The 14,031-nt window shown below is 41.7% G+C and overlaps 1 protein-coding gene across 1 annotated transcript in view; it reads left to right on the top strand.

Annotated features, from left to right (window-relative positions):
• CAP2 (cyclase associated actin cytoskeleton regulatory protein 2) overlaps positions 1–2,925 on the top strand; it is a 149,793-nt gene extending 146,868 nt beyond the window's left edge. Inside the window, exon 13 of the mRNA XM_036351357.1 lies at positions 1,482–2,925. Within this exon, the coding sequence (XP_036207250.1) occupies positions 1,482–1,565 (84 nt within the window). The 3' untranslated portion in view covers positions 1,566–2,925. The remainder of the gene's footprint in view (positions 1–1,481) is intronic.
• Positions 2,926–14,031: the final 11,106 nt, after the last annotated feature.

The following is a 14,031-nucleotide window of genomic DNA, read 5'->3' as shown; positions in this document are numbered from 1 at the left end:
AAGAGGGCACAGGCCTGGCTGAGGGACCCTCCTGAGTGCACAAATTTTTGTGCACTGGGCCTCTAGTAATTACATATTGTTTTTGTGATTAATCACTATGCTTTAATTATCTTCAATTTGTAACCGTGAGATTGGAGGTCACCACAACATGAGGAACTGTATTAAAGGGTCACGGCATTAGGAAGGTTGAGAACCACTGCTTTAAAATAAATAAATAAATAAATAAATAAATAAATAAATAAATAAATAGCTTCTTCCAGAGGAAATAGTTGGATCCTACATCTAGGAAGATATGGGCTCATGGTGTATCCCATGAAACTTCACATCTCACCAATGGTGAGCACAGGCATCCACTATCAGACAGTGTGGTTTCAGCAATGCTGTGTGTACAGGAAGTCCAGGAAGGCCACAGAAGCTGGGGCCAAGGACGACTACTCCTCACCTTCCTTTTTCATCCTCTTCTGAAATGACTGGAGAACCTCTCTGGGGAAAGGAGAGAGTTTAAACTACTTTTATTTTGGTTATTCTGCGTGTGTGTGTGTGTGTGTGTGTGTGTGTGTGTGTGTGTGTGTTGCATGTGTGATGTATGTGTGTGGTATGTGTGCATGTATTTCACAATGAGAAGAGTAGGGTGGCAGAATGAAGGGTAAGAAATGGATGCATAACCTAAAGCATATCTTATATTTCATCAAAGAGTAGCCCAGTGGCCCCTGGGAACTTGTTGGAAATGCAGATTGCCATTCTCTTCCCCAGATCTATGAATCCATATCTGCATTTTAACAGTTGATTCCTGTACATGTTTGAATTTGGTAGAGAGTCATGGGTAAGAAAGGCCATCTAGGTGTGAAGTCTGGCTGTTCTACTTGCTAGTAACGTCATCTAGATAATAGCTTAACCTCTCAGGCCTCTGTTTGCTGCAGATGGCATCTCAACAGTATCTAGCTCACAGGGATGTAGGCGATTGACTCAGTTCACATACTAGTATATCCAGTGCTTTAAAAATGTCTGGTTCTTGTCCAGTTTGGCTCAGTGGATAGAGTGTCCGCCTGTGGACCAAAGGGTGCCGGGTTCGATTCCAGTCAAGGTCATGTGCCTCAGTTGCAGGCTCCTCCTCAGCCCAGGCCCTGGTCAGGGCACGTGCAGGAGGCAACCAATCAATGTGTTTCTCTCACATCAGTGTTTCTCTCTGTCTTTCCCTCTCCCTTACACTCCCTCTAAAAATCAATGGAAAAATATCCTTGGGTGAGGATTAAAAAATATATATCTGGTTCTTAATAAGTCCTAGCTTTAATGATGAGACTCGCAGACAGTCACAAAACTGATCCATGACTATGCAAGTCTTCATGTGACATAGAAGTCTCCATGATACAGGTTTGAGTTCCATAAAATGACTTTGTCCATCGTATGACACTAATCAGCCTTTCATCTGTTTGCAAAAGGAAGCCTTCTTAAATAACTGAGTTCTCCTTGCCTTTTTCCAGAGAGAATTCCCTATTCCTGAACAATTCAAGACTGCATGGGATGGATCCAAGTTGGTCACTGAACCTGCAGAAATTATGGGTTAACCTCCAGAGAGACCAGACTCCCTGACCTGTATCACCCCCTCCCCCTCAAAAAAAGCAGTGTTAAAGACCTAGAAGTTGCAGTCGCTCCCACTGCTTTAGCAGTGGCCTCCAACAATTCTGTGCTATAGAAACAGCATCATTTCTGGCATGCTTTCATGGGCATTTTGAAATATTTAACATTTCTTCATGATTTGCCTTTGTGTATGACTTGAGTTCCAATGATAACTTGTGAGCATTATGCATTTAAAGGGGAAAAAAGAATTCTGTTCCCTTCATATCATTAGCACAGTAGCTGATAGGTAAAAATATTGCATGGTTCACTTTTGCACTTATATTTAATTGCTAGCTGGAAAATAAAACCTTTGAGAATCTAAGATGTACATTTTTACCTTTAAGACAATCTCAACATGATGTAGCAATAGTATGCTCTGAAAAATTTGCCTTTTTTTTTCTTATTTTTACCACATGTTCAGCTTTATCAGCATGGATACACTGTCAGCATGAACACATATTTCAACCCATGTTTTTACAGAACAAAAGAAAATCCCATACAAAGGACCATATCCAGTTTCTTGGTCCTTGGGACACCTGTATTCTTTACAGTTACTAAAAACCAAAAGTCAGGTCTAATGATCTGTCTTAAATATTTCCACTTGTCGTTTGGAAAACTTTTACTTTTCTGCATAAAGGTCTTTATGCCAAAAAATTGATGGGTGGAAGCTGATATGTTACCTTACAATTTTGCACTAAGATCAAGCTCAATTTTTGTTTTCTAATTATGCACCTGTTAAATATCAGATGCCTTGTAAGTGATGTCTTTAATGTTATGTTATAGACCACTTTCTTCTTTTCCACTTGCCAGACTTGCTAACCAGTCTCAAAAACAAACATGAAAAAGCCATAAATGTATTACTTCTTCCAAAACCCAAGGAATCGTTTGTTGGTTTGGCTTGCTGCTCCTATTTTGTAGTATTGATAGTACATGCTTTTTCAACATAGTATGATACTCTTTTGTATGTTTTTAGTACATAGGGATGAAAATCTGCAACTTCTTAGATCAGATATACTGAGTTATAGTATAATGCTTGCAGACCAAACACAAGCATATATATTGTGCCTATTACAGCCTTTGGAATACATTGTTTCTGTTTTTTTAAATATCTCTATATCCATATGGAATTAAAATTACTAATGCTCCTGTACCAAGGTTTTGCAATAAAAGTTTTGTCTATATGAATAATGTTGTGGCTTTAGTAAATATCTTTTTTTCAACTGTAAATTTATTATGAAATAAAGTAATATTCTAATCGTTTAAATGCTATGATGACTTCTGGGTATTAAAGCTCTTTGTTTCTCCTTTGATTTGCCTCTTGCTCATCTGTCAGATTTAGGAAAGATAGCTGTCTTTCTGGTTGAATTAAAGAATATGTCCAGCATGCCCTCACCTTCTCTGAAGAATGGCTTCTCTGAGATACATATCACATAAAGCCATTTGTAGTTGGAATAGTTAGTCAGGAAATTCTAGAATTGTTTTATAATTCAAGGTCTCTTCACTGAGAAAACCTCCCTCATAGATCTTAGTTAATGTAAACCCTAGAAAATAAATTTAATTTATAAGTATTATAAACTAGAGGCCCGGTGCACTGATTCATGCACTGGTGGGATCCCTTGGCATGGCCTGTGGGGATCAGGCCGAAACAGGCAGTCCAACATCCCCTGAGGGGTATAGTAGTGCTGAAGCGGCAGGTGGCTGGGGAAGAGTCCGAGGCCAGGCCGGGTGCCATGCCACTACCACTCATCCCGGACCCGCTGCACCTGCCGCTGCCACCACTCAGTAGGCTCACTGCCACTCCGCTGCAGTCTCTGCGCACCCGTCCTAGGGCAATACCAGCACGCCCATGACTGAGAAGTGGCCACAGGCTCATGCCCAGTCAGTCCCAATGCTAGTACCGATCCCGGTCCCGGTCTGGATGGGGGAGGGGCACACAAGGGGAGTGTCCACAGGAGAGGCTTGTGCCGCCGCAGCTGCGCTCACCAGCCATGAGCCCAGCGTCTGGCACCCGTTGGTCAGCTGAGTGGCGCTGACCACCAGGGGGCAGCTCCGGCATTGAGCATATGCCCCCTGGTGGTCAGTGCACATCATAGGGACTGGTTAAACGGTTGAACAGTCACTTAGGCTTTTATATATAGAGATACTATGTTTTAACGTATAATATAAATATAAATAACTTTTATAATCAATCCTATATAATAAAGAGCTAATATGCTAATGGCCATCACACCCTCACACTGTCACGCCATAACGGCTCAGACACTCAACACTGGGGAGAGAGGAATGGGGACCAGCCAGGCACAAATGAGCTCACGAGAGAGGAATGGGAACCAGCCAGGCACAAATGAGCTCACGAGAGAGGAATGGAGACCAGCCAGGCACAAATGAGCTTGCAAGAGAGGAATGGGGACCAGCCAGGCTGTGGCCTGGGAGAAGGACAAGCTGCCCGCCCTGCAGTCCCAGGCACCAGTGGCTGCACCTACACCTGCGGCCTGGGTGAGGGACAAGCCACCCACCTGTGGTTCCGGGCACCCATGGCTGTGGCCCAGGCAAAGCCGCCTGCCCACGGTCCTCTGCGGCTGTGGACAGCCTGGGCAAAGCCAGCCTGGGCCCTGGGTGCCTGCGGTAGGCCAGAGGGAGGGAAGCCCGGGTCCTCGGTGCCTGCAACTGGCCAGAGGAGGGAATCCTGGGTTCCGGGTGTGGGGCGAGGCAGAGGCAGTTAGAAGCAATCAGGCCGGTAGGGGAGCAATTAGGGCGATCAGGCAGGCAGGCAGAGGGGTTAGGGGTGACCAGGCAGGCAGGCGAGCAGTTAGGAGCCAGTGGTCCTGGATTCTGAGAGGCAGTCAGACATCCCCGGAGGGGTCCTGGATTGGAGAGGGTGCAGGCCGGGCTGAGGGACCCACCCCCGTGCACGAATTTCATGCACTGGGCCTCTAGTTAATAAATTAACTTCTGGAGGAAAAATTTAACCGGGAAGAAAAAACTCTAAAAAGGATATGCTACATCTATACACATAAAAGCCTAAGCGACCAGTCGATCGAACCACCAAATGACTGGTCGACTAGTAGCTATGACACGCACTGACCACCAGGAGGTAGATGCTCAATGCAGGAGCTGCCCGCTAGTGGTCAGTGTGCTCCCACAGCCAACCTCCCACGGCTGGTCAACCTCCCACGGTCCCTCCCCCACACCAGCCAACCTCCTGTGGTGCCTCTCCCCAGCGGGCCATCCCCGATTGGTCCCTATCGGGACTGGGCAAGACAACCCCGATGGACCCCGATCACCAGCCTGGCTGAAGGACCCCACCCATGCACAAATTCATGCACCAGGCCTCTAGTTATTAAATAAAATAGCACTTGCCAGAGTTAGGAAGGAAGGAAGGAAGGAAGGAAGGGAGGGAGGGAGGGAGGGAGGGAGGGAGGGAGGGAGGGAGGGAGGGAGGGAGGGAGGAAGAAAAGGAGTCCATACTTAGTAGAATTGCATGTCATACAAATTCACAAAATATCAAAACTAGAATAAATGTCAGTAAAAATAATTAAGTGCAAGGATCTGTTTACTTTGTCATATTATTAAGTATCATGCTATAGGATCAAAATGATTTTTTAAATAATCCAAAAGAGCCTTTGTTTTCTTTAAAAATCTTTCTTTGATAATACTGACTCCATTAGATAATCTGCTTCTTACTGATAGTCCTCCTTTCACAGCAAGACGTCTTAAAGTGAGCAGTTGGTACTAACCACTTCTCCTTATCTATAGAAATTCTTTCTAGAACTGATAGGAAATGCATGTAGTTTAGTCATTCACTCTTTCATTTATTGAAAATGTGTACCATCAACTTCTAGATGAGTTTATCTAAGGAATCCCCTCATTTTAAAAATGGAAAGGCTAAAGTTCTGTGACATTAGACATTTGAAATTTGACATTAGAGAAGCAACCAGTTAGAGATAAAGCAAGGACTAGAACACACACACACACACCACACACACACACACACACACACACACACACACATACACACACACACACAACTTCTTATAACTACTGTAATTTGGCTTCTCTTATAACCGCATTTCTAAACCTCCCAAAAGTCACTTAGTCCCATTTTATCCCATTCCTCATCCATCAAGGTTCTTGACATTGTCCTTTTCTTATTAAACTCCTTTTGACTTTGATACACAATAAACTTCTCTGCCTTCTCTCCTTTCTACTTTTCCCCCCTCTCAAATGCTCATTAACTTCTCCTATCACCTCAGTGTAGATGACTCCCAAATCCACATTTCCAACCCAAGTCCATCTCCCCAAATTCTTAACTCCAAGTGTCCACAGAGTATTCTTGCCCATCCCTACTTCATTGAACACCTTTCTAATTAGTCAATTCTCATCACAGATTTCAAACCAGCCATTTCCTGTGATAGGAAACAAAGGAGAACAACCAGATCTGGAGGGGAACCATGGTTCAGTCTTTTTTTTTTTTTTTTTTTTTTAAGTTCTCATCACTGTTTATTTATTTTTTTTAATATATTTTTTATTGATTAAGATATTACATATGTGTCCTTGTCCCCACGTTACCCTCTACCCCCCATCCCCACCCCCCCCCACCCCCGCTCATGCCCTCACCCCCCCGTTGTCCATGTCCATTGATTAGGCCTATATGCTTGCATATAAGTCCTTTGGTTGATCTTTCCCCCTTACCCCCACCCTCCCCTACCTTCCCTCCAAGTCCCGACAGTCCAATCAATGCCTCTCCGTCTCTGGATCAGTCCTTGTTCATCAGCTTATGTTGTTCATTATATTCCACAAATGAGTGAGATCATGTGGTATTTATCCGCTCTCCAGTTCCATCCATGCTGTGGCAAATGGTCAGAGTTCCTTTTTCTTCTTCCTCTTCTTAAAGAATACCTTTCAGCATTTCATGTAATGCTGGTTTGGTGGTGATGAACTCCTTTAGCTTTTTCTTATCCGTGAAGCTCTTTATCTGACCTTCTATTCTGAATGGTAGCTTTGCTGGATAAAGTAATCTTGGTTGCAGGTTCTTGCTATTCATCACTTTGAATATTTCTTGCCAGTCTCTTCTGGCCTGCATGGTTTCTGTTGAGAAATCAGCTGACAGTCGTATGGGTACGCCCTTGTAGGTAACTGACTGTCTTTCTCTTGCTGCTTTTAAGATTCTCTCTTTATCTTTTGCTCTTGGCATTTTAATTATGATGTGTCTTGGTGTGGTCCTCCTTGGATTCCTTTTGTTTGGGGTTCTCTGCGCTTCCTGGACTTGTAAGTCCATTTCTTTCACCAGGTATGGGAAGTTTTCTGTCATTATTTCTTCAAAAAGGTTTTCAATATCTTGCCCTCTCTCTCCTTCTGGTACCCCTATAATTCTGATGTTGGTACGCTTGAAGTTGTCTCAGAGGTTCCTTACACTATCTTCATATTTTTGGAATCTCTTTTCTTTTTTCTTTTTCGGTTGGGTATTTTTTGTTTCTTTGTATTTCAAATCTTTGACTTGATTTTTGGGATCCTCTTGTCTGCTGCTGGATCTCTGTAAATTATTCTTTATTTCAGTCAGTGTATGCTTAATTTCTAGTTGGTCCTTTTTCATGTCCTCCATGGTCTCACTATACTTATTGAGGGATTCATTAAATTTATCGGCGGTTTCCATAAAATTCTTGAAAAACCTTATAAACGTGGCCTTGAACTCTATATCCAATCGTTTGCTTTCCTCCATTTCTGCCATTTGTGACCTGTTTCTTTGTCTCCGCATTTTGGCAGCTTCCCTGTGTTGATAGAGTGGCCCTGTGCGCCAGGTGTCCTGTAGGGCCCAGTAGCTCAGCCTCCCCAGTTACCTGGGGTGGACACTCTTGGTGCACTCTTGGTGCCTTGGTTGTTGTAGAATCACTGGGAGGAATTGACCTCCAGGCCAATTGGCTGTGAGAATCAGCTGTGTCTAAAGTGGGAGAACTTCTGTGCTGAAGACACCCTTCTGGGGCAAGACTTGCTTCAGTGGGGCTTTGGTGCTCACTGAGTCTGCTCCCTGAGTGTGTCCCTTATGGATCTGAGGAGTTGCAGTCTGGATGGTCCCCCTCTGACCACTGGGTACAGTGGCTCCTGGATCTAAGGAGGTGCTAATTCAGCCTCTGCCTGAGGCCACACAGCAGGAGCCACGAAGAGGCTCAGCTGTGAAGCAATGCAAGCCGCTGCGGGGCCTTGGGCCTTCTCTTGGAAGTTCCGGGTCTGCCTGCCTGGGCTGCAGTTAGGTACATTCACATGCAAAAGCCTCTGCCACAGCCTGGGTGGGGCGGGGTCTCAGGGAGTCAAAGGGCGGATCAGGGAGCTATGGCCGATTCTCCGCCCGGAGTCTCGCGTCTCAGTGTCCCGGTAATGGCTGCAAGCACCTCTGAGGGAAAGCCGCCCTCAAGTTCGCCCGTTGCCGGACAGACCAGCCTCTCCCCGTATGAGTCCTGGGTCCCCAGAGACTTCCCGGAACCGGAGTTCAGAGCAGTCGGGAGCTTATGATTCAAAAAGACAGCCGCGTCCTCAGGCGCCACCCCCTTTCCTCGCGCGCGCGCGCGAGCCGCCGTACCTCTGCACTTCACCTCCGCAGCGCCTCTGGCTCTCAGCGTGCTTTTCTTTCCTTCTAGTTGTAGAATTTACACTCAGCCAGCCTTCCTGTTGTTCTGGATGATGTTTGCTCAGTCCTTTGCGGTAATTTTCAATTGTTGTGTGAGGCGACAATTTCCCGGTGTTTACCTATGCCGCCATCTTAGTTTTTCTCCCATGGTTCAGTCTTGAACATGTTTAACAAGGCATCTTTGTGATATTTCATTGGAAATTGAGAGTTGGCAGGTGGATGTGGGTCTTGAGTCTTTTCCATTGTCTCTGCTTCAAATCCTTTGGAAGTATTTTGTAAGTTTAATATCCAAAAAAATGACTTTAATTAATCATGTTTATTTCAAAAGAATTATTTTATTTTTAAATTTTATCTTTGGTGTTGAAAGTGTTACAGATGTCCCCTTTGTGTTTTTTCCCATTGACTCCCTCCACCCTGTACCCGCCCATCCCAGGCCTTCACCACACTGTTGTCTGTGTCCATGGCTCTACTTATATGCATATAAGTTCCCTGGCTAATCTCTCCCCCACCCACTCACCCACCCCTGCCTTCTCTTTGAATTATTTTAAACTATTGGCACTTTCTGCACCAATTCAGATACAAATGCAATTTTAAGGGCTTCATTGTTTCAACTGAGATAAGCTGATTTAAGTCTTTTAAAGTTTTCTTTTGCAAATTTAACCATTTCAATGTTTCTGTACATGATGAAGCTTATACCTGTGCTGCAAGTGGAAAGTAAGGCAGCTCAAATTAACCAGCGATAATTCATCCAGATTTCTGCAAATGGTTTGTTTTTTTAGTAACTTAGCAAAGAATATGCAACTAATAAAGGCTAACATTTTCCTATCAGTAGATAATTTTTTTCAGCTTTTCTTCCAGTACAATATGTTATTTTATATCTAAAATGGGTGGATGGGGAGAGATTAACCATAGAATTTATATGCATATATGCCTAAACTGAACCATGTCCAGCATGGCCAGTGGTGAACCTGAGGGTCAGGAGAGCGGTGAAGGATTAAAAAACAAACAAGAGAATATAGTTGGGGCCAGGTGGATCACTGCACCTGGATGAGGAAACAGTGACACAGCCTGTAAGCCGAGTCTTTATTTTATAGTCAGATCACACAAAGCACAACAAAGAAGTGGTCAAGATGTTTACAATGTTCTTTCGAGTTTCAAATCTACTTCTTTCCTGTTGTTGCACTTATCTGAACTCTATCAAACTTTGTTTTGGAAGCACTTGCTGCACCTCCCGCAGCCCACATCCCTCAGCCACCTAGGACCACAGGGTCGGACCATAAGGTCAAGCTTATAACCATAGCCTTTGGCTATAATTGTGCTGGGAGGGCTTTGCCTTCCAAGCTGGGACTTGTGTGTGGTTTTGCCACAAGAGGACCATGCCCTCTCATCAGTCTGAGGCTTGAACCTGTCCGAACGCTGTAGCTGCTCTCCACATAAACCATGGACACAGACAGTAGTGTGGTGAAGGCCTGGGAGGGTGGGTATTGCATGGAGGGAATCAAAGGGGGAGAAAAGGGGGTATCTGCAATACTTTCAACAATAAAGATAAATTTGTTTTAAAAAATTTCAACTACAACTTTCAATATTTTAGTTTTAAGTCCACTTTATTTCAATACCTTGCTTTTAGCACCATCATAGTCAAAAAATAATACTTCTTACTGATGTGAAGATCCAGATGAAAGAGAGGCACCACTGACCACACTTACTAAACAATAATGTTAATTTTTAAATCCCATTCACCAATATCATAGAGGTTTTTTTCATTAAAATTCAGTTGGTGATTTTTCCATTATATCAATAATTAATCTTAAAGACTAATTAGAAATATGCATTTAATTTTTTATTTTTAATAATAACGTCTTGACCTCATTTCAGCTCATAAGCCAATAAACTTATAATGGAAAGTCTTCCCACGAACATAACAGTTCTATAGATATTTTTGGAAGGAATGAGATTTGTTTGGGAAGACTGGTTTTTCCTGCTCCTTGTCCTTATGAGCATCGTACCCACACATAATGAATGGCACATTCCTGGCAAGGGGGAGCTAATGACACATGTCCTGCATGCAGCTGATGCTACTATGACATCCCTACTTTGGGCATTCTTCTCCAATTTAAAAGCTAAAGAGAAAATATAAGAGTTAGGCTGATGCAGATGGTCAGTTCCAGGGAAGTGATTGCCTTCTGCAATCAAGCATGATAAAAATCTATCCTCCTGCATGGATACTTAAAGACATTGTCCTGTAGTATTACTGGAAGATGTATAGAGATCCAAAGACATATTTTATAAGAGCCACATACGATACATATTTTTTAAAAGGATATAAATTTATTGTAATATGTTATTAAAGGAGCAGTAAGTTATATGTATTCTCCATATCCTGAGAGAAAAAAGTTGGCTGCAATAACCAGGAATTTCCTCCACCATTGAAAATCTCACTTGTTTAGTTCTAACTACAATGATAAATTGAAAGAGAGATTTTTATATTTATCTGACTAATTTAAGCAAAAAGAAATAAATTACATATGCTTTTTGAAAAAGAAATACTATTTGAAAACCTAAGTTACCTAAATTAACTGTTCTAAATCACTTCGTAAGTGGTCAGTACTTCCCTCTATGCTCAATCACCACTGATATGCAAGTATCTGAAGAATAAAGAAAGAATAGTTTAGCCCTAACCAGTTTGGCTCAGTGGATAGAGCGTCAGACTGCGAACTCAAGGGTCCCAGGTTCAATTCTGGTCAAGGGCATGAACCTTGGTTGTGGGCACATCCTCAGTAGGGAGTGTGCAGGAGGCAGCTGATAGATGTTTCTCTCATCGGTGTTTCTAACTCTCTATCCCTCTCCCTTCCTCTCTGTAAAAAAATCAATAAAATATATTTTTTTTAAAAAAAGAAAGAATAGTTTAATGTAAGCCCATTCAGTGGCTGTGGAATTCAGAGAGTGATGTCCCACTATTAACAACTAAAATCTGGCTCTCTACAGTTATCAAAATGTTCTCTCATTTGTTAGCAACTATAATAATTATACCAGCAATATGGTTTACATTCTGCAGGCTGCTTCTGCCAAAAGGCTAGACAGCTGTTTTCCCAAATTAAATTAATTCCATACTCTTTCATTTTCAGAAATAAGTCTCTCTTCAACACCTCAGGACTTGGCTTCACCAGGAAAAAAAATATCTTCATATTTCATTAAGTTTTTTTAAAAAGTAAAGTACGTCTTGTATTAATTAGAAAGAGCTTTGGCCTGGGAGTCAGATCTGGTTTCTATTGTGGATCTGCCACTAACCAGAGGTGTGTGTCCATTTAACAAATACCTATGATACATTTAAAAACATGTAATTCTTTAAAAATGAGATAATTGTGTTAAATTTCTTTTTCAAATATGATAAAACAAATATGCGACAAAACTGCCTGTGGCAGTCACTAGCTGTCCATCAAAATCTATTTTCTTTCCAATGGCCACATGACTAGATTCTCCTTGAAGGAATATGAGTGTTAAGCAATATAAATCCTACTTCAGGATTCAGTCTGTTAAAGTATGTTTTCTTCATGTTCCCTTTCCTTTCCACCAACCAAATACTGGACATGACATCCAGCTTCAATCATGCAAATGACAATATACTCTGCTTATGCAAGAAGAACAAGTTAGCCTGGACCCCTGCGTCACAATATGGAAAATAGCCACTCACTGATCTGAACCTGCCCTAGGTGGTTGCATGAGAAATAAACTTTATTTGGATTTACTTATCAGAGAAATTTAGCCTACCAAAACTAATATGCCACCTAAGGAATTCTCTGATTTACTGCTTCACTCACCAGAAATACCTTCAGCAAATTTGGAAATATATACAAATACAGTAAGTAAAATGAGCATGTATAATAATAAAAGCATAATATGCTAATTAGATCGGACAGCTGAATGACCTTGCGGGCGTCCTTCCAGACAAATTTCATGCATCAGGCCTCTAGTGTAACAGAAAAATAGATTATAAGAACATTTTTATTGAATGTAAGTCAATTAAAATAACTATATTTAGTTTGTATATAAAGTTATATAAATATATTTGATGAAACAGTTTAATATATGGTTGAGAGAATGGATCATAGTTTTATCACTTATTGGCTGCATAATTTGGGGGCAGGGAATCACTTAACTTCTCTACACCTCAGTTTGTTCATCCCTAGTTCAGAGATGGTAAAAATAGTACTTACTCATTGGACTGTTTTGAGGACTTAATTAATCAATATACATATAGTATATAGAAAGGTTAAATAAGTATTAATTATTATTATTGTTATCATCATTAAAAAGTAGAGAAAAATATGGAAAGATATACTCTAAAAGGGCAACAATGCCGCCCAGCTGGCATGGCTCAGTGGTTCAGTGTTGATTTATGAACCAGGAGGTCATGGTTTGATTCCCGGTCAGGGCACATGTCTGGGTTGCAGGCTCAGTCCCCAGTGTGGGGCGTGCAGGAGGCAGCCAATCAATGATTCTCTCTCATCATTAACGTTTCTATCTCTCTCTCTCTCCCCCTTCTTCTCTGACATCAATAAAAATATTTTTTAAATGGCAACAATGCCTATTTTTGGAGTATGGGGTTAGAAAAAAACCTTCCCCCTTAATTCTAATGAGCATGTAAAAAAATATTTTTCATGTTTTATAATTAACATGAAAAAATATATTCCAAAGGGAACAAAAGAGTGGCAAAAGCTAGTATAATTGCATAGATGTTAGTGATATCAATTGATCAAATTAAACGTGTTTTAGACACTTCTATGTAATTGGTACTGAGGATATAAGGAGGCCAGATTCATAGTCTCTGTCTTGAGGATTTCTTTAGAGAACCTTAATTTATAAATATTTATAAAAAATAAATGCACACTTTCTAAAACACTAGAAAAGAGAAAACAAAAAAAATTTATATTCCAAAATACAGAAAATAAAAGGAAGAGTAAGATAGAAAGAAAATGGAGCAAGATAAAAAATAAAACCAAAGATATTACAAAAATAGGTATAAATGTGACAAATTTTACCATGAGAATACAGAAACTCAATTCAACAGGTATATACAGTAGTTTTATCCCCAGTTTCACTTTTGTGGTTTCAGTTACCTGCAGTCAACTGTGGTACAAACATATTAAATGGAAAATTAGAGAAATAAACAACTCATAAAGTACAGAATAAACAACTTGTAAGTTTTAAATTGGGTCTCATTCTGAGTAGTGTAATGAAATCTCATGCTGCTTCTCACCTCTGTATCCTCCTCGGGATGTGAACCACCTCTTTGTCCACACTGAACATACAGTACATTAGAATATTTTGAGAGAGAGAGAGAGAGAGAGAGAGAGAGACCAGATTCGCATAACTTTTATTACAGTATCCAATCTAATAATAGAGAAACATGGTAATTAACCGTAACTTCGCTACCCTTCCCATTGGCTAATTGGCAAGATATGCAAATTAACTGCCAACCAAGATGGCAGCTGGCAGCCACGCAGCTGAAGCAAACATGAGGCTTGCTTGCTCCAGTGACGGAGGAAGCCAAGGTTCCCCGCCTGCCGCAGCCCAGCTCTGAGCTCCGGATGCAACAATGTTGCAATTATAGAAGCTAAACAAACCCAGAAACCTACTTTCAGCTGCCAGCAGGCTCAGAGCTTAGAGCGCCAGTGATGGCAACAGAGTTTCAATTATAGGAGCTAAGCAAACCCCAGATACCTGCTTTCAGCCAGCCACAGCCTCAGAGCTGGAGCCGGCTCTCAGCTCCAGTGACAGCCATAGAAGGTAAA

The sequence above is a fragment of the Myotis myotis genome, unplaced genomic scaffold (assembly GCF_014108235.1).
Source record: "Myotis myotis isolate mMyoMyo1 unplaced genomic scaffold, mMyoMyo1.p scaffold_m19_p_2, whole genome shotgun sequence".
NCBI lineage: Eukaryota > Metazoa > Chordata > Mammalia > Chiroptera > Vespertilionidae > Myotis > Myotis myotis.
This window is presented reverse-complemented; position numbering and strand designations above follow the sequence as displayed.